Source organism: Filicampus tigris, chromosome 6, assembly GCF_054856515.1.
Source record: "Filicampus tigris isolate MCC_2025a chromosome 6, RoL_Ftig_1.0, whole genome shotgun sequence".
Taxonomy (NCBI): domain Eukaryota; kingdom Metazoa; phylum Chordata; class Actinopteri; order Syngnathiformes; family Syngnathidae; genus Filicampus; species Filicampus tigris.
The window spans coordinates 3,429,685-3,457,655 of NC_141222.1; the positions used below are offsets into that span (position 1 = coordinate 3,429,685).

Consider the following 27,971-nt stretch of genomic DNA (forward strand, 5'->3'; position numbering starts at 1 on the left):
ATGTTGTTTTTCAAGGAGTCCATTGAGTACTGTGGACACAGAATTGACTAAATGGACTGCACTAGACTCAGGACAAAATCGATGCCATAGTCAATGCCCAACAACCAGAAAATGTAAGGCAGCTACGCTCGCTTCTAGGCCTTGTCAATTACTACCACAGGTTTTTTGCCAAACCTCTCAACTGTTTAGCATCCACTCAACTCACTGCTCCAACAACACATTAAGTGGAAATGGATCAAAGACTGTGAACAGGCATTCAAAAAGGCAAAAAGACTCAACTATTTCAGATGAAGTATTGGCACACTATGACCCAAACTTGCCACTGCGCTTAGCACATCACCATATGAAATTGGCACTGTTTTTGCGAGAAATGACCCTCATGTTTATCAATCAATCAATCAATCAATCAATCACATTTTATTTATATAGCACTTTTCATACATAAAAATGCAACTCAAAGTGCTTTAAAACATTCAAAGCAAAACATAGAATTATCTTCAATCAAAAGAAAAGATAAATTATTTAAAAGTTGTTGAAAGCCAAACTAAAAAGGTGTGTCTTGAGCTTCCTCTTAAAAATATCAACAGTCTCTGCAGACCTGACGTCCTCTGGCAGGCTATTCCAAAGGTGAGTACCAAAACGGCTGAATGCAGCCTCGCCATGCATTTTGGTCCTCACCCTTGGAATAAATAAAAGGCCGGCGCCAGAGGACCTCAGGATCCGCGAGGGCTGGTATGATAAAAGCAAATCAGATAAATAAGGTGGCCCAAGACCATTAACACATTTATAAACTAATAAAAGTACTTTAAAATCGATCCTGAAACACACAGGGAGCCAATGCAGCAATTTCAAAACTGGCGTAATGTGCTCCCGCCCTCTGGTTCTCGTCAGCACCCGAGCGGCTGAATTCTGCAGTAGTTGCAGTGGTGAAATGCTCTTTTTCGGGAGGCCAGAGAGCAGGGCATTACAGTAATCTAAACGACAGGAAATAAAGGCATGCATCAGCACTTCCGTGTTAGCCTGAGAGAGAAACGGGCGGACTCTGGCGATATTCTTAAGGTGATAAAAAACAATCTTGGTTACATTTTTAATATGAGGAATAAAACTGAGCTCAGAGTCAAAAATGACGCCAAGGTTCTTCACATAATGTGAGGGATTAAAAATGTGTAGTTTTGGTAAAAGCTTCTCTCTCTGACCTTCGGGACCGATAACTAAAACCTCAGTCTTGTCCTGATTGAGCTGTAGGAAATTATCTGCCATCCATGACTTGATATCTAAAATGCAATTTAAAAGGGTATCAATGGGTCCTGTGTCATCAGGAGACACGGCAATATACAGCTGCGTGTCATCAGCATAGCTGTGAAAGCTGATGCCGTGTCCCCTGATGACATCCCCGAGGGGAAGCATATAAAGATTAAAAAGTAGGGGGCCTAAAATCGAACCTTGAGGAACCCCACATTTAATTTCATGAGTTTTGGAGGAACAAGTATCCATACTTACAAAGAAATATCGGTCTGTGAGATAGGAATAAAACCAGTCAAAAACAGTACCCGAGATGCCCACTAGATTTTTAAGTCTATTTAATCAAATTTGGTGATCTACTGTATCAAAAGCAGCGCTTAGATCCAGTAGCACCAAGACTGTGAGTTTTCTCACGTCTGCAGTGCACCTAATATCATTTAAAATCCTTAAAAGAGCAGTCTCCGTACTGTGGTTCATCCTAAAACCAGATTGATATTTCTCCAAAATATTATTTGTATTTAAGAAATGATTCAACTGGATAAAAACCAATTTTTCTAAAATCTTACTTAAAAACGGTAAGTTGGATACGGGTCTGTAATTATTAAAAACGCTCGGGTCAGAACTGCTCTTCTTCAGAAGGGGCTTCACCACCGCCGTTTTAAAGGCAGCGGGGAAGACGCCCGTCTGAAGAGAGCAATTGACTATATTTAAAATTTGTTCTTCAAAAAATCCATAAAATGTCTTAAAAAGAAATGTGGGAATTGGATCCAAAAGGCAGGTTGTTGGGTTTACCTGGGAGAAAACTCCAACAAGTGTCCTTGCATCAACCAGGGCAAAACTTTCCAGTGTTTCCTCATGTAAATATGATTGTCCGGGTTTATTAAAACTTGTGTTTTGACGGGCTAAAAGACTGGATCTTATGTCATCGATTTTACTTCTGAAGTGGTCTGCAAAGTCCTCACAGAGAGCCTCTGTTGGTCTCTGTGAACTAGTTAAAAGTTCAAAGGTGGAGAAGAGAACCCTGGGGTTGTTTTTATTGACTGTAATGAGGTTTGAGAAATAGGAAGATCTTGCCAGTTTTACTGTTTTATTGTAGGATTTTAGTTGTTCGCATATGCCTTAACTGTAAATGGATGGCCAGCAAATTGTGAAGAAGAACTGTCATGTCATGTCATCTTCCAAACCGCTTATCCTATATAGGGTCGCGGGGAGTTGCTGGAGCCTATCCCAGCCGTCAATGGGCGAAGGCAGACTACACCCCGAACTGGTCGCCAGCCAGTCGCAGGGCACACATAGACACTGTCACTGAGCGGGAATCGATCCCACGCTGCCCGCACACAACTCAGGCGTGTGTACCACTACACTATCAGCGGACATATGTGAAGAAGAACTGTCGCAATAATTTTCCAGGAAAGATCAACTTACTGTGTGTCAAGGCTGTATCCTATGGTGATTGTGCCACCAAAGCTGCGCCCCAAAGTGCTCGCTTCTTTGCCTGATGGACATATGGGTGGAGTCAAAATGAAAAGTCTTGCAAGAAGCAATGTAAGTATAGTGGCCTGGCCTTGATAAGCAAATTGAAGATTTTGTCAAGTCATGCACAGGGTGTCATCAGACCCAACACCAACCCCAACTTGCACCCGTTCACTCATGGGAATGGCCAGTGGCTCCCGGGCAGCGCATATTGTGGATTATGCTTGACCCTTCATGGACCACATGTATCTCATTGTTTTTGATGTGCACTCAAAGTGGCCTGAAGTCTTCGCTGTAAAGAAAGCTACTTCTCCAAAGACTATTAACTTGCTGCAAATGCTTTTTGCCCATACAGGTTTCCCTCTGCATCTAGTAAGTGACAATGTGCCCAATTTGCTGGACTGTTTGAGCGTTTTGTTCAAAATTTTAAGCAGTCCATAAAATCAAGCAGGAAGGAGGAAATGTCTCTGTGACAAAAAAAATTGCACACTTGGCTTACAGAAACACAGCACACGCCACAACTGGTCAGTCACCTGCAATGTTGTTCATGGGAAGAAATCTATGGATGTCCAAGACAAACATTAGTCACCAACTCAATTGAAAATTGAGAATGTTTGAAGTTGGCCAAGAACTCCTTGCCAGAGATTATTGAAATCACAATAACAAGTGGCAGTCTGCTGAGTTTCTATCACAAATCGGACCGCTCTCATATACTGTAAGTGTAGAGCCTGATATTATATGGCAAAAGCATGTTTACCAGCTCTTGGATAGATCAAATGGAGAAGTGGGTACAAAGGCTGGAACTCCAACTGTGTCTGCTGACATAGAGGAAAGTCCTCAGACACCAAACACACCCACTGCTGCGAGCGATAATTCTCACACCGCCTGAGACTGAGAGGTAATTGCTCTTTTCTCGTGAGAGTCGACCGAAGTTTGCAGTCGGAATCGCTTTGGATTAGAGCCGAAATGGGCAAGACGACATCAGTCTAACAAAAAACGTTTCTAAGTTTCTATTTTTTTTTTTTCCAGTACAAAAATTGTTATACGGCGTACACAATTTGAAATGAGCAAATACGGGAAAGGCGTACAAGTTGACAGGTATAAATTCAATTTACAAGTCATTAATGTTTCAACTGCATTTCTGTGTGTAATAGTACATGTTTGATGAGTACATCAAAGCTGGAAGGGAGGAATTGTTATCTAGGCCAGTGTTTTCAAACTCTGTGCCGGCACAGCGAGATATTGTCAGGTGTGCCGCGGGAAATTATCTAATTTGCAGAGCTGGGCACTTGACCCTTTTTTGCCCGTCCGGCCGCGACCCTCCACTCTTGACCTGGGTACCCTTCCGGCTGCGACCCCCCGGCCAAATTCATAAACATTGTCGGCCCCCGCCCTGTTAAGACCACCCCGCCCGCCAAAAAAAAAAAAAAAAAAGGGCACGATGCCCCCGCGGGAGAGATGCTAACGGAAAAGATTTATTAAAAGACAATTAGCTGGCGAACTTACTATTCAAACACGCTGCGGACACGCTTCAAACGCGTAGTTATTCGCCCTGTGATTTCCTCAGTGCACCGTGACATGTGCGGAGTGATTTCAAGTTATAATTTCAAGGGTTATCAGTGATCCAACTCGTCTGTGAATGAATGCCGTTTACGCAATAAAAAGAAGCTGTGCTCCGAGACTTCTCCAAGTTATTGAAAAAATTGGCATCCGGCCGGAGGGTCGGACCGGTCCGGCCCAGGGACGGACTGCCCAGCTCTGCTAATTTGCATGCCTGTGCGGCCAAGCGCCTGGCAGCGTAATCATGTAGTTACTACATCGTAGTACTCTTCCATACCAGCAGGTAGCAGCAGCAGCAGCAGGTAGCTAATTGTCTTTGTTGCGTGTTTATCCAAACAGGCCCATGTTTCACACTGAGTATCAAAATGAAACATTATAAAGTACTTTTTTTTCTTTCTGTTCATTTAATTCCTATTCAATACGTTATAATATAACGTCATTCTTCAATGTTAAAAAATGCTCATACGAACAATATAAGACATAAATTGTTAAAATACGCTTTTTTTTTTCACAATTTCAGCTGGTGGTGTGCCACAAGATTTTTTCAATGAAATAAATGTGCCTTGACTCAAAAAAGTTTGAAAAAGAGTGAGGGGGACGACTTTTTGTTACTATAGGATACCACCCAGTGTTGCCTTCGTGGAGTGATATTGAATTTTACTGCAGCACCTGTTCAGTAAAAAGAGTACACAAACAATGAAACTGGTGTTTTCCATCTTTATATAGGTTATGTAAATGATTAACATAACAGAAGGCCGTTTAAAATCATAGACGGACCGGCCCATAGGCGGGTACTATTTTTTTAGGCCGGACAAAATGGCGGGTAAACAGCCGGCTGTAGGTGGAAGGTGATAAACGGAAAGCAAATTTTTAGTAAAATACCCAGCTCTGCTAATATCGTAAGTATGTTAGTTTGTTAATTTGTTTAATTTGAGCTCAATCAGTGTTTGATGCATCCACTCCAGCAACTAGCACAACAGCAGTGATATCTGATGGTCCTGCACAGTGGCCTGATGTACTCAGTAACAGTGACAAGTGTTCATTGGTGACAGAAGGACCTGTTCGACGAGACATTCAGCAAGCTGGGAGCAGACTAGAGAAGAGTAGACGGACACGCTCAAAGCAGCATTACATTGAGTCATTATCAATTAAATGAACATATTTTATTGACCGTAACGAGGCAAATGTATTGTCAATATCCACAATGGATGACATGAAATGCAGTCAACTAGGTATGTAATGTAAAAAACTATAGTGAATATATATATATATATATATATATATATATATATATATATATATATATATATATATATATATATATATATATATATATATATACATACATACATATATGTATATATATACACATACATACATATATGTATACATGATGCTTATACAAACATATAAATGCAGGCATTGATCTCATTATTTAAAAAAAAAAAGTTATTAAAATCAGAATTGGCTAATTCTGTGTCCAAAAAGCATAGAGGATATGTATGCAGCTGCAAACTAAACTCGACCAAGCTGCCAAGCTTATATACAATGTGTACAGCTTATACATATTATGTTTTACAAGAATACTTAACTATTTATAATTCCATATGTACCTGTGGCTAGAAAACATGTGGAGTCTCTGTAGCTGGAATGCATCCATGCAGTCAGTGAGTGGGCCACTGAACATTGTCAAAAGCTTCTCAAAATATCCACACACACTCTGCTTTATTATCACCTCTGTCTTTGGCCATCGGCGTCTTTCTTGACGATCTTACATGTTTTTGTGGTTCAATACAAATAACACAGTGCACTGTATGTGGAATAGCGGCGTCTCTAGGTTTTATAGACTAGGTTTTACAGCCATACATTTTCTGTACCACTTATCCTCATTAGGGTTTCCGGTGTACTGGAGCCTATCCCAGCTAACTTTGGGCAGTAGGCGGGGAACACCCTAAACTGGTCGGCAGCTAATTGCAGACACATATAGATGAACAAGCATTCACACTCATATTCACACCTACGGGCAACTTAGCGTGTAATTAACCTCCCATGCATGTTTTTTGTAATATAGGAGGATACATTACAACTGGAGCAATGTATGTACTTCACTCTACTTTGCATGTACATTATGTGTTTGTGTATCTATCGATCTATCTATCTATCTATCTATCTATCTATCTATCTATCTATCTATCTATCTATCTATCTATCTATCTATCTATCTATCTATCTATCTATCTATCTATCTATCTATCTATCTATCTATCTATCTTTGCTAGCTGCTATTCTGCTGTGCTGCTCATTTAGACCATGAGAGGAAAAAAGCATTTAACTCCTGTAAACAAAATTTACTCCAATTTTTTCCAGATCTCTTTCCTGTTCAAACTTGTTGTTGCAGGTCTCTTCCAATTCCCGTTATTTTTATACATGGCAATTACAGTGATTATAGCATTCTGCGGTGTTGCACAACAAGCTTTCTTGCCTGGAGGCTGCGTTGAGAACACAGGATTTAAACAGCAGAATATACTATATGTTTCATCGGGCGGCAGTAACTCAGCCTGCAAGGACTTGGCCTTTGGAGTGGAGGACAACTACGGGGACTAAAATGTAGAAGAGGCAAGTTTTGTAGGAGTTGTAAACCAACCTATTCTCTGCATATTTTCTAACACAGCTCAAAAACGACAGCGCCATTCCATGTCTGCAGGCGGAACACCACTTGTTGCCTGAATTTGAACGTGTTCAACTAGGACAGCGCTACCCTGTGAAGGCTTGTCCGAAACCAGCAATAGTGACATGGTCATTTCAGAGTGACAACACAAGCGATTTTGGCGGGAGTTATACAGAAAAACAATGAATGCAGTGTCTGTCCCAGTGCCCTGAGCTCTGGGACACAAGACGCATGACGTGGTAAAGAAGGCACAGCGATGGACAGAGATATCCACTACTTTGAAACTACCAGGTTGGTTGAAAATGCTAGAAACATCATTTTTAACACTGAAAACGTTAGCTTACAGTATAAACTAGCATTAACACACATACTCAACTTGTAACATGTCTCCTCATTATACGCAAAGCAATCTAATTAGACACAAAAAATAACAAACATACACATGACTGGAAGCTGGGCAGCCAAGACACACGCTGTGAGTTGAAGATAATAAGTTGTTGTCAATAAATTCACACAATTTAATGTAAGTTGTAAATGGCGGTCAGGGCTTCTGATAGTAGTAGTGTTGTAGGCTCGCAGAGAAGGCTTTGCAGGCAGGCCTTGACTGCACACCACTGTTTTTATCTGTGCGAAGGAGGAATTGTGCCACCCTCCAAGTTGCATCCCTTTGCCTTGCCCTCCCCTTCCACTGACTCAGTCACAAGAGCAAGTAACTTGCATCACTAGGACACAACTGCTTAGAGGAGTAGCTTCTCATTATCCTCATGATCTCCCACTTTGACCACTATGATCGTCAATGCCAACCTAGTTGATCCTTCCGATGAGGCGAGGCGAGATTCCAAGGCGAACGAACCCTCTCCTCTGGGACGATGGTTGGGACGCACCTTAGGCTTCAACCTGACCAGCTACCGCACTGAACTGATTCTCCTTGTGAAGCTTGCGGGACCTGTGGTAAGATGACAAGATTCATCATGACAACATGTAATCTATGACGTGGCTTCATTTGGCTTTAATTGTATGCGTGTAGACGCCTTTATCAATAATATGGTGAGTAGTTCAGGGGTCACCAACCTTTTTGACGCTGAGAGCAACTTCTTGGGGACTGATTAATGCAAAGGGCTACCGGTTTGATACAGACTTCTGGGGAAAAAAAAAGGATTAATATTCTTGAATGATGTTGTTAATGTATGTTATTATTAATAATTAATGATATTCATTCATGTGTTGACATTTCTCACAATAATACACTTTTTTGTCAATCACTTTGACACTAGTTCCACAACCTTGATGCCATTTTTCACAATTCTAGATACAAAACACAAAACTGCCACCACTTGTATCATACATAAGCATAAGTAAATAAACATTTTTTAGTTGTTTGTACAACCATTTAATATTGTCGTACTAAACGTGACACATGTTTCATCCTGCGCTACACAATGTCACTGTAAAATGATTCGTTGAGACAATACCATTGGCAGTGGAATGATTGAACAAAAATGAAATTTATTGATGAATACAAACTCAGTGTACGTGTGTGTGTGCGAGCATTCATTGCTGCAGGTGCGTGCGTGCGTGTATGTGTGCGCTGCTGCAGGTGTTTGTGTCCACATGCCTGTTGTGGCACTCAAAAGGTTGGCAGGTCTTTTTATTAAAGAGAATGTCCTTGTTGGTATGTTTTTTGCTTTAGTGGATGTTGTCGCAACAATACATTTCAATCATAACACTTTGCTTCTAATTATTCCAGGTCATTTCCCAGATGATGATCTTCATGATTAGCATCATCAGCATGGTGTTCTGTGGCCATTTGGGGAAAACAGAATTTGCAGCGGTATCACTGGCAATTGCAGTAAGGACATTTGTTCCATTGTTATTTCCATAAATACACCGACTTAATTAACTTGCCTGATAGTAGTTACAGTATTTCCAGCAAAGCAAAAATAACACGATATTGTAATTGGGGACTCATTCATGTACAATATTTATACATGGCTGACTTGGACATACTCGGAATGTCACACTTGAATGTGAAGTTAAATTTAAACAAGAAAAAAAAATCACAGAATATAACAGTGCACACATGAAGCAGACCCAAATAAGTCAGTGTGATGGAGCCAGTATAAATTTTGCATTACAATTGTAACGTTTTTGCAACAAAGTGTGTTTTTATCTCAAAGTGCCCTGGGGTAATTTGCCGCCCAAAACGATGGGTTGGTTGTTGTACGTGAAGCTTACTTGGTCATTTCTCTCATTTCAATTGAGCATGTGCAGTAGTCAAGCGTGACAGCATTTGAAAAATCACAATATAACTCATGTTTGCTGTTTTTTTCATACCGTGAACTGGTTTACTTAAAGTTAGCAACATTGGGTAAATAGACTGTTAACCATAAAGTTGGAACAAATGTAGTTGTCTTTTCCCCCATTCAAATGAATCAGTTATCACTTTTGACCTCGTGCACACATTTCATTGTCTCCCAGTTACATAGGTGAAATGACTTCATTCCTAACATTAGTTTGCCACTATAAGACAAGACTGAAACTATGCTCCATATTTATGAGCAGCAGCGTATTTAATGTTTATAAAATTAGCTCAGACTGAGAGTAAGAGAAAATGTTATTTGACCAAGCTACACTCTAAAAACAGTTGGGTTAAAAATAACACAATTTTGGGTCAAAAAGGGACCGATACACAAATTGGTTGATTGGTTGAATTTGACCCACTTTTGTACAAAACAGCCCATTTTTGGGGGGTTGTTTTCAAGAAAGTGGGTCAAATTGACCCAAGTTGTGGATCGGTCCATTTTTGACCCAAAATTGTGTTATTTTTAACCCAACTGTTCTTAGAGTGTACATTTCCCTATTTGTCTTTGAGTGGTAAACATGATATTTAATTGTATGCAAGTTGTGCAGTATCATTGCAGCAATACGTGTAATCATGCTGAGAGGAAATGTAAGAAAAATAAATCAAAACACAAGTTCTAAAAAGATGATTGTGTGTGTGCGTGTGTGTGTGTTGGGCAGCGGCATGTGTGGGTTTTTGTGTCTGTGAAGATAATATCTATTCAATGACACAAGCCAAATGATTTCAATTCATACATTATCAGACAAAATTTTGGTTTCGATGGAAGACAACAGATGGACTCGATAGTGAAATTGGTGGGCATTCCGTCAGACTGACAGACCGGTCCATCAGTCTGTCACGGTTAGCTGACGAATGACGGGACACTTTTTTAAAATGATGGACTAAGCACTGATGGAAGTGGGTTTTTGTCCAACAGTGTAATCGTCACGAACGGCCTCAGTCAATCACTGACAGACGCCCGTTTTGCTGATGTTTTTTTGGGGGTGAGTAGGGGAGTTGGGGGATGGACTGACAGACCGACAGATTTCTGACAGACTTAACTGACAGATTGACTGACGAACTGACAGTTACAATTTAGTTCATCATGAAAAATGACAGACTGACGTATGACGGACAGGTATTCAGGTCGCTGATGGATGATGAATGACGGACCCGCCAAATTTTATAAAAGGACCACCTCTGGAAATTTCATGGCAGCAGAGCTTAGTGGAATCTCCCATCTCACTTCTGTGTGGAGTGTGCTTGGTCTCCTTTCCTAAATTCTGAAAACATGCATGTTATGTTAATTCAATGGTTCTTTACTACTGATTGAAGGCCAGATTTTCAGTGAGACAGGGTTCAGTGGAGGTGAAGACACACACACTGTCTGTTTTGCTCACCCCACTTGTATGATTGGTGACAACTTTTCAGAAAACAATCCTCTCAGTCTTCAAATGGTAGAAGATACTGATACTTTTTGTTACACGGTTTCTTTGCAAGCAATTTTTGTCGAGGATAGTAGGCAAAAAACAAAGAAACGGAACAGACTTCGTTACATATATGTATGAGAGTGGCAATTCCCAAGGTGAAGCCGAGCATTCCTGCACTTATATAATAGCAAATGTTACTTTGATTTCCGGTAAACGTTCATATTTTTAATATGTTTTTTTAAATTTTTTTATGTGGAATTCACATTGTGATGGGAGGTCACCGATAGTGACCTATGTACACCTGATGCCAGGTTTATTTTGTGCAGTGATACAAAATATCTATTTTGAGAAAGAAAAAACAAAACATTTTGGCTACCATGCACACCCGAGGTCCCTGCACTCTAAAAACTATTGGGTCAAAAATAACTATTTTGGGGTTAAATTTGACCCAATTGCTGTGTTAAAGGATAGACTTGGGTCAATTTGAACCAAAAAATTGGTTTATTCAGTTCTGATGCAATTTTAGGGTTTTAGGGTTGAATGAACTCAACAAATTGGGTTATTCCATTTTGACCCATCTGTTGAGTGCTTCATCAGTGACATTGTTTCCTTGCAGTCATCACCAGACAACAGCCTCACACTTTCACACGGGCTGCGATGACTCGTGGGTCCATCTTAAAAAGTGCGTTTAGATACATTGACCTCTTGAGGAGAGTTGTACTCAAGACTTTTCACACTCTAAAAACAGTTGGGTTAAGAATAACACAATTTTGGGTCCAAAAAAGGACAGATTCACTACTTGGGTCAATTTGACCCTAACTTGATGGGTTGTTTTGCAGAAAACAACCCCAGAATTGGCAGTTTTGTACACAACAACCTCAAAATTTGGGCTGTTTTGTACAAAACAACGCAAGAAGGTGGGTCAAATTGACCCAATTTGTGGATTGGTCCATTTTTGACCCAAAATTGTGTTATTTTTAATCCAACTGTTTTTAACCAGAACATCTCTGGAACATAGAAATGTTCCATGTGGATTACAGTAAATACATAAAGTTAATATGGAACATTATTTGGAGAACGCACAGTTCTTGTGAAGTGTGGCATGCAGTGAACCTTCAAACTGTAACATATAGGGCAACACAAGACTTGTGTGAGTGATAAAAATAATAATCTGGTAGTACAATGACGGAATTTGGAGTATGGGGCAGTTTAGAGCAAGGTATGGCTGGTGGACAGTTCGGTTCAACTGTGTGTGAACGAAGGGTTATAGTAGTTCAGGATAATTCACAAGTTTTTATTTTCATTTATTGTATACCTTTTAAAAATTTCAGTTGGTTTCATTTCTTTCTGCTTCGAGGTTGTTGTTTTTGTAAAAACACTGCATTTTGGTTCAGTTCTTATAACGAAGTGTTATGTTTTTGGGGACAATGTGGGATACCAGTCTGGGGGGCTTTTTATTCAACAACAAGGCCCCAAACATGCTAGACTCAACTTGTGCTGGCATTAATATGAAGTTACACCCGTTTTTACGCCAAGCGTACGAGCTGCATTCCACCAAAATAGGGCCCCATATCTCATACCAGTTAAAAATCATTGTAATGTTTCACTTCCTGAGACCACAGTTGTAATATTTGGAAGACGTTTATAGGTAGCATCCTGGGGGAGTTCATATATTCTAGAAACCGAACCACTTTTCTGACAAAATGGAGTGTAATGAATGGATGGATGATGAATAGAGTGCTCCATGGCAAACTCTTAAGTTTCATCGATGCAGCTAAAAATTTTTTTAAAAGGGATGTGGATGGCAGATAGTGTGTTCATTTCAAATCAATATATTTGTGCAGAGCTTTGTAATTAAGGATATCAGCTAAGACTTTTATATTCCAAAGATAAGGATGACAATAGGATTCCCGCAGTAAGGAGGGAGTAGTTGTTGTGAAAGAGGACTTTTTGAATTCCATACAAGTTCCTTTAGATTATTTTCCCATGAGGTGCCGCATTGATGACAGAAAACTCTGCAACTATGGAACCACATCATAAATTTGCTTTGACAGACATTGGGAGTGAATGACATCCTCAAACCACTGTGGGCTAAAATATTCATTGTCAAAATGACTGTTGTGAAAACGAGTATTAATGCACCATATCAGCATTGTAATCAATTTATGTCTTCCATTAACAATGCTTCTTTAATTGCAGGTGGTTAATGTGACTGGCATTGCCATTGGAACTGGCTTGTCATTGACTTGTGATACCCTCATATCTCAGGTAGTGCCCTCAAAACAAACAAAAAATGTTATTGAAACAAAACCTCTTTGACTGGGCTCTCGAGATTTCTGGGGTCCATTTACAAACAGTCCAATACTGAATTTGTGTCGCACGTTTTCTTTCATCTATCAAAACTGTATTTATTTGTGTGCTTCTGGTGTTTCCTAACACTGCTTATTTGATTCTGCCTTTGTGTAGACGTTTGGAAGTGGAAACCTGAAGCGTGTGGGGGTGATCCTTCAGAGGGGGGTTCTGATTCTTCTGCTGGCTTGTTTCCCCTGCTGGGCTGTTCTCATAAACACTGAACCTTTTTTACTTGCCGTTAAACAGAGCCCAGAGGTTGCCGGGTAGGTCACTATTTAACCCTCAGATGACCTTCAGCATAAAGGGCATGACGTGTCAAACACACGCGCCACCATTCAGCCTAACAATGTCATGTCTGAGAATTTCATGTGCACGCATAGAATAGGAACACCACATTAGGTGTCTTTACCTGCGATTAAAACAATCCCCACAAAAAATGGTATGATATTAGGTCCTTTTGAATTTAGAGATTCCACTGTAAAAAAAAAACAAAAAAAATGTGGTAAAATGCCACACACAAAATTAAGTGCCAGGAATGTCAATTGAATTCAATTATATTTTTTCATGATCTTAATTATGGCTTCTCACAAGCAAAAAAACATTCTGCTGTAATCAAAGAAAAATAATAGTGTCGCACAATGCAGTGTTCATTAAAGATCTGCATTTTAAAAGCACCCTGAAAGCACCGTGTTGCTTGCAGTACCCAGCCTGTGAACAGATGTTATTCTGCCCTCCCTGAGCATGCTTGAAAGGGGAAGTAATGTTTAAAGCCCCACTAGTTTAAACACAGTATTCTGATTAACATTGTGTTTGTAGAATAGGAATTAAATCAAGCAGCAAAATCCAGCTGTTTTTATCCATCTCAAAGGGGCGGCCATTTTGCCACATGCTGCCACCTGTGCCCTGAGCAACTGTGATGTCATTTTCAGTCAACAGCAAGTGGGTGGATTTTGCTGCTTAATTCATATTCCATAAACGCAATGTTAATCAGAATACCGTGTTTAGACGAGTGGGGCTGCATAGAAGATATTATTTCTCAGTTGACTTCCCCTTTTAAGATGTTTATTGACACTCCAGTTGAAGTTTACTGTAAAGCTAAACACTGCAAAAATAATGACGAACGCTGTACAGTATATTTGAATAAAATACATACTTTATTCTAGCCTCGTTCCCGAAATCGCCATCTTAATGCTAACAATGAATGGAAATCCCTATTGACAAGCCATCAAGAGTTAGCATTAGAATTCATGCGAGAGATTTACCATCAAATAATGAATACAGTATTTATTCACACACACCCACGCACACACAGACACACGCACGCACGCAGACAGATAATATAACAAGTTAAAACTCAAATTTATATTCTTCCTGCTCTGTGAAAATGTTAAATATTAATAAAGTTGAATGGTGACATTATTCTTCCGGTCTTTTTATCCTACGTATCTCCATGCATGCACCAGCACCACAATAATGTCCCTTTTTAGAGGCCAAGGTGCACACAACTTTAGCTTTAGCCGAAGTTGATAGTAGAGGAGAGTGATGAACCTCTCAGGCGATCGGACATTCAATACATTTCACTGGCGGCGTGTGATACCGTCACATCCCACATAACAGTATTGCTGCATTACGGTGAGAATTTCTTAACCGAGATACAATAGCATTACATCCCGGCACGTTACTATGATATGATAATGCATGTGATGTATTGCACGGATTATAATGTGTACATGTGTCCCTACCACAATTTTACATGGCTGTTTTTGTGGTTCGTAGTCTGGCACAAGTTTATGTGAACATCTTCATGCCTGCTCTGCCGGTGAGTTCACATTTGCCTCAGTGTCCATTAGTTACTAGTATATGTACACATCTGTTGCTTCTGTCATGTAATATGATTTCTCCCTTCAGGCGGCATTTATGTACCAGCTGCTGGGAAAATATCTTCAGAACCAGGTGCTCTGTGGCAATGTGATATCATTGATATTAAAGTTAATAACATACAAATATGCTAACTAGAGCGTGTATTTGTTTGTTTTTTTGCAGGGAATTATTTGGCCTCAGGTCATAACCGGTGCAATTGGAAACATCTTAAATGCGGTTATCAATTATGTCTTCCTCCATCTTCTGCATTTGGGAGTGGCGTAAGTTTCCCAGAATCATTTTAATAGAATTTCTTCATTTAGTTTGAAAAACAAAGATCATGACAGTACAGTGAAGATAGACCTGCTATTAGTCTGCTAATATTCAATTAATACTGTTAAAATGCAAATATGTTTTCTTATTCTTTAGGCTATCATTATAGCTCCCACAATGCAATGTACTTTCTACTTGCCTAATTTGATCTTGAAGTCATTTTGGTTTGGACATTTTCCGTGCTGCTGTCAGGAATGGATCCAAAGATTGAACTGATTTCCCCCCTTCTTAACAATTTGTGACTACTGTATTTTGTGCAGACTACACACCGTTTCCTCTCAGTTATCTAGTAACTACTGTATATTATCAACACAAAAAAATTGTCCTTGAAGACATATCTAGTTTTAGAGCACCTGTGAAAAAGGGAAAGTTTACATCAAACCAATTACTTTCCAGATTTTTTTTTTGTTAATTATTATTTTTGCTGTGTTTAAAACATTCCTTGTTTGTGTTTGTTCAAGTGGGTCTGCTGCAGCTAATGCAATCTCACAGTGTGTTTTTTCCGTCGTCTTACTGGCCTATATTTGCTGGAAGGGCTTGCACAAAGCCACATGGGGAGGTCAGTTGCTTTCTCACTAAACTTAAACGTGATGATGAACGGGTGATAAGTGTTTCTTTTGAAGTCATGTTCCATGCCTGTTGCAGTATTCATTCATAGTTACTGCTGCTGTAAGTTCATTGTGATATTCGACTTTGTGATGTTTTCACTAAACTGATGATATGTAACTGTATACAGGGATGGGCAACTTAAATGATGGAGGCGGCCACAATTTTCCACCAACGCTAATCGGGGAGCGGGGTTTGGGGTCCCACATAGGACCATGCAGTTCGGGGCGAATTGTTAACTCTCAAAAATAATTTTAAAAACAGTGGTAATGTTAGGCTTCAGCGATTAAAAAAGATAGCCAAATGTGCCGGGCGCCTCAGAAGCAGTGAAAAACAAGGCCAAGAGTTCACCACAGAAATTTTAATGAGAACCTGGATTCATAAACTCGTCGAGTGCATGAGTGTCCTGAGTCCAGAGGAGGAGGTTCGAGCCAAGAGAAAGTCCAAGGGGTGGATCCGCTGGAGAGCAGACAAGGAGCGAAGATGAGGCCGGAGACACTGGTTGTAGCACGGAGGAAGTCTAGGGGTGAGAGGATAGGAAATGGTTAATAGTTGATCAAGTATTACGAGGTCTAGAGGAATAACAAAGTTGAATAGCATAAACTTGAGATTCAAACTTGAGACAGCTTCAAACTAACCACAATGGTCAACGTTGAAGCACTGGTTGCTTGTCCTCCGCTGGCTTTTGAAGGCAGCCGTCTTGATTGAAGGCGGCTGCAGCTGGGTTGATTAGAATTCTCCCCACCTGTGCTGGCTGAAGCAGAAGCCTGGCTCAGCCATGAGGAGGAGGGGCAGGAATCCTTGCCGTGGCGTGGCATAACAGGTAAACCTTCAAAATGTGTTTTCTATGAAAAACAGGGATTGGATCCCCCAAAATTCCAAGAAACCGCACATACACACGCATACCCACCCACAGACACAATAACAAAAAAAAAAAAAAAATTTTAAAAGAAAAAAAATCTGCAAATAGGTGAATCAGTGGTATGCTGGGTTAGAGGAAACATCTTTCGAATTTCCCTCAAGACACTCTTTGAACAAATTCTAATGAAGGGCCCACTCACAGTGTGGATGAGGGCCACATAGTTGCCCGTCCCTGACATAATGCAACACGGTGTATTAGCGGAAAACACATATTTGTTGATGTTTTGAATTTGTGCCCCGCAGGCTGGTCCCGCGACTGTCTACAAGAGTGGGGACCCTTCATCAAGCTGGCCATGCCGAGCATGCTCATGTTTTGTCTTGAGTGGTGGGCTTTCGAAATAGGAGGATGCCTTGCTGGCGTCATTAGCGAAGTTGAGCTGGGAGCCCAATCTGTCATGTATCAGCTGACCGTTGTGGCTTTCATGGTAACTCAAATGCAAAGTTGAATTCATGTAATTCAGTGGTGGCCAACTCGACCGGCATCATAAGTGTGACAGTGTTGCATGAACCTTAACGTCATTCCCATTGTAAAAATCGGATATTCTAAAGATTTTGTGCATGTTCCAAAGTGGAATATGCACCTTCACATTTGAGCCACTGAGAACTGTACTACTGAGAAAGTAGAGAACAGAGCAGGCTAACGCAATTTACGCCATGTCAAGTGCACAAAAGTAGAGAGTGCAGGCATACTCGGCGCTTTTCCTGATTGATCAGTGCAACGCTATGCCAACTCCCCTTTCCAAGTTGGCTGAAACCAGGCTTCACTAAAATAAAATGACTGACACATGAGTTGCAAACAAACCACAGTGGGACAGCCAAAGAGTCACATGCGTCTTGTGAGCGTTGTTGGCCACCCTGATCTATATGATCTAATTTCATGAAATTCTGAATGACTCAGAAGTGTTTCTATCCATTTGACTTTTTCAGTTCCCCATTGGAATGGCTGCGGCAGCTAGTGTTCGAGTAGGGAACGCTCTTGGTGCAGGAAACAGTGAGCAGGCCAAGCTGTCTTGCAAAGTTTCTATCATCTGTACATGTAAGGGACTTTACTATCGATGGGTAACTGTGGTGAATACATATTGGCGGCGGTAAAGTTTGAGGTGGGGGGAGAGGCCGTTGTGGATGGCTCTAGCCCTATTCACCTCCAAAATGCTTTGATTGTCCAGGGCGCTTGCTTGTTTTCCACTAGTAGAAGCAAGCAGCCAGCCGGCCGGCCTCCGCAAACACTCACCGGCGGGCAAGGCAGCTAACAGCCGACCTATCCAGCCTAATGGCCGTCATTGTAACCAAAAGAGAACTTGCCTTTGACGGGCAGGAGGAGGACTGGCCTGGCACATGGCATGAGACAGATGATTTGCCCACCATGGCAAGAGTTATGCTGTAAAATTATATCAATAATTGTCCATCCTTGGGGAATTTGGAGAAAAGCACGCCAGAAACACGTTAGTAATTCATCTTGAAAATGTTTTAAATTGTGGGTGGGATGCACAACCTTTCATGCAACATGATGGTTACTTTTTCATGCAGTTTAGAGTCACTGTGTCTCTTTGCCTTTGCAGCTGTGGTGGCCTGTTGTGTTGGAGTTAGCCTCACCCTATCCAGGAATTTTATTGGCTACATCTTCACCACAGACCCGTGAGTTACTGCACCTTCATTTCATCTTGTAACGCCCTTGTCTTTGGTTTGAGGATGGCATGGTTACTGATGCGCTTCAATCACTTTATTGATTGCACATTCATTCAAGAGCTGCTCTTGGCCACAACTCACACTCAGTCATTCCACAAACTGACTGGCTCCCTTGAACCAACCTTCAAGCTTCCATGTCCCTCTTGCCCTTTTGTCTGCAATATTCCTTTTTTCCTTTGCTCATCTGTAAAGACGTCACGGCCACACCCATACCCAAGCAACAAACCAAAACCCACAAGGAAGAGCGTAGTTGGCTCGATACAATTATTCATAAAGAGCGCCGCAACGCATGCCGGGAAGTGTGCAGCTTCTGTATTGCTGTAACTTTGTATGTGAAATATCCCGTCCACTTCTTGGAACAACCTACAAGCTCTCAGTGTGCCACATCGGAGAGAATCTGTCGATGAACGAAACTGTGTTCCATTTAATATTGCTCAGAAATGAACATTGTATTGTATCATGTCGTTTTTTCCCCCTGACTTTATCTTTTCTTCAGAGACATTTTGAATAGGACTGCTGATGTCATGGTTGTTTTTGTCTTTATGCATCTTGCTGATGCTATCGCGGTGAGAAAAATAATCACATCTGACATTGAAATGGGGACATGAGAAATGTTAACATCCTCCCTGCAATCATCACCAAGGGTGTGAGTGGAGGTGTCTTCCGAGGAGCTGGAAAACAAAAGGTCGGTGCTCTGTCCAACCTGATTGGACACTACTTCATTGGCTTTCCCATCGGGGTGTCTTTATTGTTCAAGACACCATTGGGCGTCGTAGGTAAGAAGAAAATATTATCATGGACATGGACTTCTGTGTTCTGCCATCATCCCAATATGATACATGACATTCTGTTGGCTTCTGTTGTTTCTTGAACAGGACTTTGGACTGGTCTTACCATCTGTGTGGTACTGCAGGCTATTTTCTTCGTCACATATTTGTACTATCTTGATTGGAGAAAGGCTGCTGAAGAGGTGTGTGAACTGAGTTCCCTGAATCACAAATATGACGTGCAATTAAAGTGATTTCCCTTTGAACATATTTGCACATCTCTGCTCAGGCTCAAAAGAGAGCAGGGGTCCAGGTCACCGTGGAAGGCATGCTGGAGATGCATGACTGCGAGTCCAGGTGTCCAGGCAAGTCCAGGTGTACAATAACGATGATGTCACAATGTAACAATCACGCAATAATCTTGACTTAAAGATGTGCGAATAAACCAGGTACGTCGCAAAGATATATTTATGTTTCTCTGTTTTTAACAACAGATGTCAGTCAAACAACACACAGCAAGCAAGTAACTGTGCAGTTTTTTAAAAATACATACATACAATACATACAATAAATACAGAAATAAGGGAGACTGGGGCTTGTTGTCACGTTGCAATTATCTTCTCCACCAGAGGGCGCAACTAAAAAGTGTAATAGCAGTTACATGCTCAGAGGTTGTGTCCTATCTGAGAAGAGAAGAGCACATTGTGAGCTGAGATGAGTGACAATTAACCATTTTGCACAACCCAAAGTAAAAAATGTTAACTTTCTCAATTTCAAAGTAATCGTCTTCCAAATAAAAAGTCCTAGCAGTGATGTGGACTTATTAGAGGAGAGATTAATGAATCTCGTCATGCCTCAGTTATTGTTCAGTTTTAACAGTATGTAGAATGTTTAGATTTTTCAATGTTCATTCATTTTAAAAAGCCACTATTAATTTCACCAATATGCAAACAAATGTGTTCTATCACATGTTTAAAAATATAATCCTATGTCTAGTAATTGCTAATTATATTACATATTCCTGACTGGAGGTTGCCATGTTTCACTGTCATCTTTGTGCTACATGTACCCGAAGGAGACAAACTTAGCAAACATAGTTCCTACACATCATGACTAAAGTATGTGTAACAAATGCAATGCACTTTCACTTGAGGGGATACTAGAAGTGCTTTGTGATGACATTTTGCTTGCACCTCTGCTGAGGAAATCGGTGGTAGGTAGTGTGCGTGCTTCAAAATGCATGCCTTCAAACGTAGGGCGTTGCATTCTATTAGTTCACCGCTAGATGGCACTCATTTCTACACAATGTCCCTTTCAGCTACAGTTAGCATTTACAAACACGTTAGTTCGGGGCAACATGTCTCCATTGGTAAATTGATCTTTCTGTTGTTGACAGGTTTACATTTCATGGTGAACTAATGCTTTCTTTTTTGATTATTCTATTGCATCTTGAATTTTCCATTTAAGAAAGGTAAACATTTGCATTTGATGATGACAGCCATGACCGTGCCAGCAGTTCCTCAGGATTTTAATCCAGCGCATGCTGCCTAATAGTTTATGTTAACATTTGCTCAGTGGCTGTGTTCATTTAATTTTTCAAACTCAAAGAGAAACATTTTGTGTGCTTGACTTCAATATTCACTTTGAAGTAAAAAAAAAAAAAAAAAAAAGAACACCAATAATTTGATTATTGTTTTATTAGTTGAAAAATCCCCATATAGTGAGACAATTTAACCAATGGTGGGGCAACGTGTCACATGTTTGCACTCTCGATTTGATTGCTAATAACTCAGTACTGGCACAAAATGTGAAAATGACATGAATACAAAATATATGCCTGAGGCTTAATTTGGTCTTTCATCTGGTGCACATTTTGTTTAGATACGATGTACTGTTTCCAAGAAACATGTAAGAGTGTAAAAAGTGTGACAAAACATGTTTTCATTGGTTGTTTACAGAACATGGATGTGAATACAAAGATTTGGAGATTGAATTAAAAAGTCAACTTCACCATCAAGTGCACAACAACATATACTGTACTTGGAAAGCAACAGTAGTGGTAGCTGATGCTTGTGTTTCAAAATGTAATGTGAGATTATTTGGCCATCAAGTGTTAATATAACTCAAGTTTGTATTTATTATTTATTTAATTTCTAGACTCAAACACCAACCAGGCCATGGCTCCTGCCCCTGCACCAAGGTATGAGAGTGATGCAGAGATCCAACAGATTCCTGACCAGCATGAAACCGCAACCACCGTAGTCGGCGATGTCCTAACAGTCAAACAGCTGTTTTTACGACGTGGCTTGGTTTTACTTGTCATGGTTGTCATCTGTGTGGTTGGAATCGTTGCCAGTCACTTCCTTGTCAGGCTGATGAAGTGAGTCTTGGCTTGGTTTGCATCTGACAGTTTTCAGGTGAACACTGGATGAGCAGATCATGGTGAAAGAACCAAGTTCCAAATTATATAGTACTTTTAATAATCATGGTCAGACTCAATATCATAAATCACTATACCAAAGTAGTTATAGTATGTACATAACAATAGCTGTGAATCTTCCCTTTTTAATGATTGACATATACCCTAACAAGGCCAATGATTGCATGAACAGTGAATGAAAAGCCATGCGGTTCCAGAGAAAAGATATTCAAGTTCTGTGAGGGTGGATGGCAGTATCCATACAACAGCAACTCTGGAAGGCAGGTCTTTGCGTTCTCTAATGAGATATAGGCCCCAACCAGCCTTGGACTTTGCAAGTTCAGTGGATGAGAGAGTTCCTAAATGTGATCTCAAATACAGGCTAATTCCATTGCCGTTGACTTTTTCTGTCAAAAAAACCCAAAAAAACACAAAAGGCACTTGAGTTGTTTTAGCTCTTTTTAAATAGTCTTCATGTTATTGTAACTGGTTCTACCGCGCTGTGTTCTGTTCGTTGGTCAAGTACACTGTAAAGACAAAAATTCAAATTAATAGAAAATTATTAGTGAACCTAACTCAAAAATCATTAACTTATGAACACTAATAAAATAAGAAAGTAGAACTTTTGGGTTGGGGAACATGCTTAACTTAATGTAACCGAGTCCAGTTAAATTAGATAGAACAAGTTATTGTCCCAGGGTCCTTTGCGGGTTCTTCCAGACATGCGCAGACCTGCACCATTTCGCACGGACGTACGCACGCCTCTCTCAACTCATTGGAAAATCATCCCCTGTTCGTAGGATGAGCTCCTGGGGTGTCACTGGGCCTGTTGGGGCCACGGGCAATGGCGACGGTGCCGCGGGCTGCTGGAGCACATAGGGGGAGGCTGGCGGGTAGCCACGGAGAAACCAACGGTTGCGAAGAATCAATAGTCGTGATCCATCTACCTTCACCTGATACTGATCATGACGACCCCACCACCACTCCCGACCTGTCCCATTTATTAGGGTTTGGGCCCTGCTGGTTCTGCAGAAACACCCTCGCGCCAGGTGCCAGTGGCCGGAGTGGTCTCGAGTGAGCCCTCAAGGATTCGGTGGTGCGGGACATCCGTGTCCGAAGGGCATCCTCCTTAGCTGCCCATGCCTGACGCCAGAGCGGACGGACATGAGAGTCCGAGAACTTCTCAAGCTTGTTAATGAAGGGAAGCGAACCCCGAAGGGGACGACCATAGATGATCTGCGGCGGCGAGAGATTGCAGTCCGGGTCGGGCGTGTTGCGCAACTGTATCATCGCTCGCAGGAATCGATCCTGGTCGAGAGTGCCTGCTGGACCAGTGTTAGACATTAGACGGCGCTTCGCAGTCTTCACAGCAACCTCTTCCATTAGACGGTGGAAAACTGACCGAGGACACACGATGCTTGATCTCCCACAGCCGAAAAAAGTCCTGAGTGTGACCAGCCATGAACTCTGGGCCGCCATCGCTCAAAAGTTCTTCTGGCACACCGAAGTTGCGGAAGAATGAACGGAGGTGGCGGACCAGGCTGGCCGCGCCACCTGCATCTGTCCCGGCCGGGGCGCCCAGGACCTCCACCCAGCCTGAGAGACGATCCCCGACGAACTGGTAATGGCGGCCACCGTACTCAAAGAAGTCGGCAAAAACTGCCTCAAATGGGGTGGATGATGGGGAGGATGACACAGGGGGCGTAGCCGCCTGCGAAGGCGCATTGCGGTTACAGTCCGCACACCCATACCTGGTGGCGCGGATGTCCCCTGACATTCCAGGCCAATAATCTATGGCACGGGCGTACTGCTCCATCGTTGAGACCCCCTGGTGGACTGCATGCAGGTTCCGAAGGACACGGCTGCGAATGGACGGAGGGATCATGACCCGCTCACAGTATAGCTAGACGCCATCCTGTGCATATATGGACTCACAGACCGGCGACAAACTCAACAGGGCAGGGTTGTTTGCGTCAACTCTTTCCCCGTGCTCAAGCAGGTGCAGAAGGCGGCCGAGGCAAGCGTCAGCTGCCGTCTCCTGCGCAATTATGGACCAGGAAATGGCACCAAGCTCTTCTGCGTCACTCCGGATAGAAGCCATATGCGCCGACTCCACATTGTCAGGCATGCCCGGCGACCCCAGAGAGAGGCCGTCCACAGAGCTCAAGGGAGAAGGATGCCTGGAGGTCGCGTCAGCGGCATGGTTGCTCTTTCTCGGCAGGTGGACAATGTCAAAGCGCCAAGGTAGGCTACGCTGCTTGAGCCTAAACAGACGCGAGTTCGTAATCTCATCAAGTGTGCGATCACCAAAAATCTTCACCAGGGGCTTGTGGTCGGTCACCACTATGAGGTTGTCACATCCCTGTGTGAAATACTGTGTCTGCTCCGGACCCCAGGCCACAGCCAGGGCCTCTCCTTCAACGGCTGCATAGCGTTGCTCTGCCGGGGACAGGAAGCGTGAGCCCGCAAGGGTGATCCTCCAACCTCCTGGACAACAATCGGGTATGCCCGAGGCACAGCTGTAATGCTGTTGGAGCAGAAAGTAGCCGATACCACGACTGGACCAGTCGGGGCGGAGGCACTTGCGCTTCTGCATGTCATAGATCTCCACACCCTCACGGATGGCCTCAATAATAGCATGTTTGGACGTTCGGAAGGCCTCCTCCAGTTCTGGTGACCATGAGAACTTACAGCGCGGGCTGAGGAATGGCTTGAAGGGTGCCATCGTGTCTCGCAACTGGACATAGTTGGCCACCTGGTTGACAAGGCCGAACCAGCTCCTGATATCTGTTGTAGATTCTGGTGCAGGGAAGTCCCAGATAGCATCCAAGTATTTAGGGAGTGGCTCGGTGGTCTCGTCTGACACCCTGAACATCCCTCTCTGCGAACTGGAACTTGTCCAGGTTCAACACAATGCCTGAACGGCCGACGTGTGTCGAAAAGTCAATGGTTCTCCACCAGTGTTGTTCAAGGTTGGTGTCGTAGTGGATAGTGTCATCCACGCACTCCTTGCACTCATAGTCAGAGAGGACAGCGTCAAAACGGCGGTTGTATCCATCCCCCGATGAGAGAAAACCCTGAGGCGCCCCATTCTATAGCGCCATCGGCCGAAGGCCGTGATAAAGATGGTCAGATGACGATCAGACTCACGCAGAGGCACACTGTGGTAGCCATTCCAGGCATCCGTGACAGTCGTCCAGGTGCACTTCGGGATATGACACGCAGGTGGAATGGGGACACAGAGGAGAATGTCTCGCGCTGGCAGAACTTGTTGAGTGGCGAGAGGTCCACAGTCCTGCGGGGGGAGCCGTTATGCTTCCGAGTGACCACCATACGATGGCACCAAGTCACAGGTTCACCGTACGGTACACGTTCAATGACCCCAAGGGCCTCGTCACAAAGAAGGTCATTGTGGACTCTCTGCTGCCAGTGTAGTGGCACCACGGTGTGGCAGGTGTTGAACGTGGACGAGGCATACCTCTGGAGTAGCCACTCCTTCATCCGGCTGTTGTTTTCCGGCGTACAAGGGAAGGGCAGGGCTGCTGGGACCGTCCGCTGGGGACATGAGCACCAGGAGCCATGACGGTCACTCTGATCCGTGCAGCCACCATTGACAGACTTTATAGCAGAGACGGGCACACACACATCTCTGAGTCCCCCGCTGACGTCACCCAAAGGGAAGTTTTTGGGTAGGAGCCCAAGGTTGAGCAGGGAGTCATAAGAGAGATACATGGCCTGGACCGAGCTGCTGACGTACACCATGGTACGGCATGACGACACTGCCCCGCCACTGGAGGTAGCCGAGAGCCTGGCAAAAAAGGCCCCTTCGACAGATAGCAGCCAACATGCTGAGGTGGACAGGGCGCAAGTCATCTTGTGTCATCAGTCATCAGTCATCAGTTTTAACCATCTAGCAGTCCCGGTCAGAACAGTGAAGAAACGCTACCTATCTTCTGAGGTGGCAGCAAATTTTATCGAGATCTTAAAAAACACTCCTGCTGACATTTTACCTGCACCCTGTGATCTTATTGTTGACAATTTTAACCTACATCTTAAATCATCATTAGATTCAGTAGCTCCACTTTTAATTAAAACAACAAAAACAAAGACTGTACCCCCGTGGAGAAACAATGCTATCAAAATATCAAAGAGAAAATGCAGGAGTGCAGAGAGGAGGTGGAGAAAAAGTAAACTTACAGTACACTATGAAATTTTATGCGAACAACTGAAATCTTACAATAAAACAGTAAAACTGGCAAGATCTTCCTATTTCTCAAACCTCATTACAGTCAATAAAAACAACCCCAGGGTTCTCTTCTCCACCTTTGAACTTTTAACTAGTTCTGATTTTAATAAGTCCCCACAGAGACCAACAGATGCTCTCTGTGAGGACTTTGCAGACCACTTCAGAAGTAAAATCGATGACATAAGATCCAGTCTTTTAGCCCGTCAAAACACAAGTTTTAATAAACCCGGACAATCATATTTACATGAGGAAACACTGGAAAGTTTTGCCCTGGTTGATGCAAGGACACTTGTTCGAGTTTTCTCCCAGGTAAACCCAACAACCTGCCTTTTGGATCCAATTCCCACATTTCTTTTTAAGACATTTTATGGATTTTTTGAAGAACAAATTTTAAATATAGTCAATTGCTCTCTTCAGACAGGCGTCTTCCCAGCTGCCTTTAAAACGGCGGTGGTGAAGCCCCTTCTGAAGAAGAGCGGTTCTGACCCGAGCGTTTTTAATAACTACAGACCCGTATCCAACTTACCGTTTTTAAGTAAGATTTTAGAAAAACTGGTTTTCATCCAGTTGAATCATTTTTTAAATACAAATAATATTTTGGAGAAATATCAATCTGGTTTTAGGATGAACCACAGTACGGAGACTGCTCTTTTAAGGATCTTAAATGATATTAGGTGCACTGCAGACGTGAGAAAACTCACAGTCTTGGTGCTACTGGATCTAAGCGCTGCTTTTGATACAGTAGATCACCAAATTTTATTAAATAGACTTAAAAATCTAGTGGGCATCTCTGGTACTGTTTTTGACTGGTTTTATTCCTATCTCACAGACCGATATTTCTTTGTAAGTATGGATACTTGTTCCTCTAAAACTCATGAAATTAAATGTGGGGTTCCTCAAGGTTCGATTTTAGGCCCCTTACTTTTTAATCTTTATATGCTTCCCCTCGGGGATGTCATCAGGGGACACGGCATCAGCTTTCACAGCTATGCTGATGACACGCAGCTGTATATTGCCGTGTCTCCTGATGACACAGGACCCATTGATACCCTTTTAAATTGCATTTTAGATATCAAGTCATGGATGGCAGATAATTTCCTACAGCTCAATGAGGACAAGACTGAGGTCTTAGTTATCGGTCCCGAAGGTCAGAGAGAGAAGCTTTTACCAAAACTACACATTTTTAATCCCTCACACTGTGTGAAGAACCTTGGCGTCATTTTTGACTCTGAGCTCAGTTTTATTCCTCATATTAAAAATGTAACCAAGATTGGTTTTTATCACCTTAAGAATATCGCCAGAGTCCGCCCGTTTCTCTCTCAGGCTAACACGGAAGTGCTGATGCATGCCTTTATTTCCTGTCGTTTAGATTACTGTAATGCCCTGCTCTCTGGCCTCCCGAAAAAGAGCATTTCACCACTGCAACTACTGCAGAATTCAGCCGCTCGGGTGCTGACGAGAACCAGAGGGCGGGAGCACATTACGCCAGTTTTGAAATTGCTGCATTGGCTCCCTGTGTGTTTCAGGATCGATTTTAAAGTACTTTTATTAGTTTATAAATGTGTTAATGGTCTTGGGCCATCTTATTTATCTGATTTGCTTTTATCATACCAGCCCTCGCGGATCCTGAGGTCCTCTGGCGCCGGCCTTTTATTTATTCCAAGGGTGAGGACCAAAATGCATGGCGAGGCTGCATTCAGCCATTTTGGTCCTCACCTTTGGAATAGCCTGCCAGAGGATGTCAGGTCTGCAGAGACTGTTGATATTTTTAAGAGGAAGCTCAAGACACACCTTTTTAGTTTGGCTTTCAACAACTTTTAAATAATTTATCTTTTCTTTTGATTGAAGATAATTCTATGTTTTGCTTTGAATGTTTTAAAGCACTTTGAGTTGCATTTTTATGTATGAAAAGTGCTATATAAATAAAATGTGATTGATTGATTGATTGATTGTGAGAATCCACAGGCAAGGAACTCCTCCATGGACCAAAGGTCAGATTGCGCGCCTGTGTCTGCAATGGCGGATACCCTTGCTACATTGGATGGGCTCACGCCAGTAGGGCCATTG

General features: G+C 42.3%; 1 protein-coding gene across 2 annotated transcripts; it reads left to right on the forward strand.

Moving 5' to 3' along the window:
- The first annotated feature begins 7,650 nt into the window (after positions 1-7,650).
- On the forward strand, positions 7,651-27,612 carry LOC147145486 (multidrug and toxin extrusion protein 1-like). Of its 2 annotated transcripts, XM_086032272.1 has the most exons (16): positions 7,651-7,894; positions 8,691-8,792; positions 12,914-12,982; positions 13,181-13,329; positions 14,843-14,885; positions 14,975-15,019; positions 15,110-15,207; positions 15,721-15,818; positions 17,030-17,211; positions 17,714-17,822; positions 18,346-18,421; positions 18,969-19,038; positions 19,116-19,248; positions 19,348-19,442; positions 19,529-19,604; positions 21,397-27,612. In XM_086032272.1, the coding sequence occupies exons 1-16, from the start codon at positions 7,730-7,732 to the stop codon at positions 21,621-21,623; spliced, it is 1,737 nt and encodes a 578-aa protein (XP_085888398.1). In that variant the 5' UTR covers positions 7,651-7,729; the 3' UTR covers positions 21,624-27,612. The 2 variants fall into 2 exon arrangements, 1 of the variants encoding a protein (XP_085888398.1); XR_015087016.1 differs by lacking the exons at positions 18,969-19,038; positions 19,529-19,604; positions 21,397-27,612 and having other exon boundaries at positions 19,348-19,370.
- Positions 27,613-27,971: the final 359 nt, after the last annotated feature.

Bases quoted from the DNA above. Each gene is read 5' to 3' on its own strand.
- LOC147145486 (XM_086032272.1), top strand. From the start codon at position 7,730: ATGATCGTCAATGCCAACCTAGTTGATCCTTCCGATGAGGCGAGGCGA. The intron at 14,886-14,974 runs GTGAGTTCACAT...TTCTCCCTTCAG, and splicing joins TCTTCATGCCTGCTCTGCCG to GCGGCATTTATGTACCAGCT. The intron at 15,819-17,029 runs GTCAGTTGCTTT...TGTGCCCCGCAG, and splicing joins GCACAAAGCCACATGGGGAG to GCTGGTCCCGCGACTGTCTA.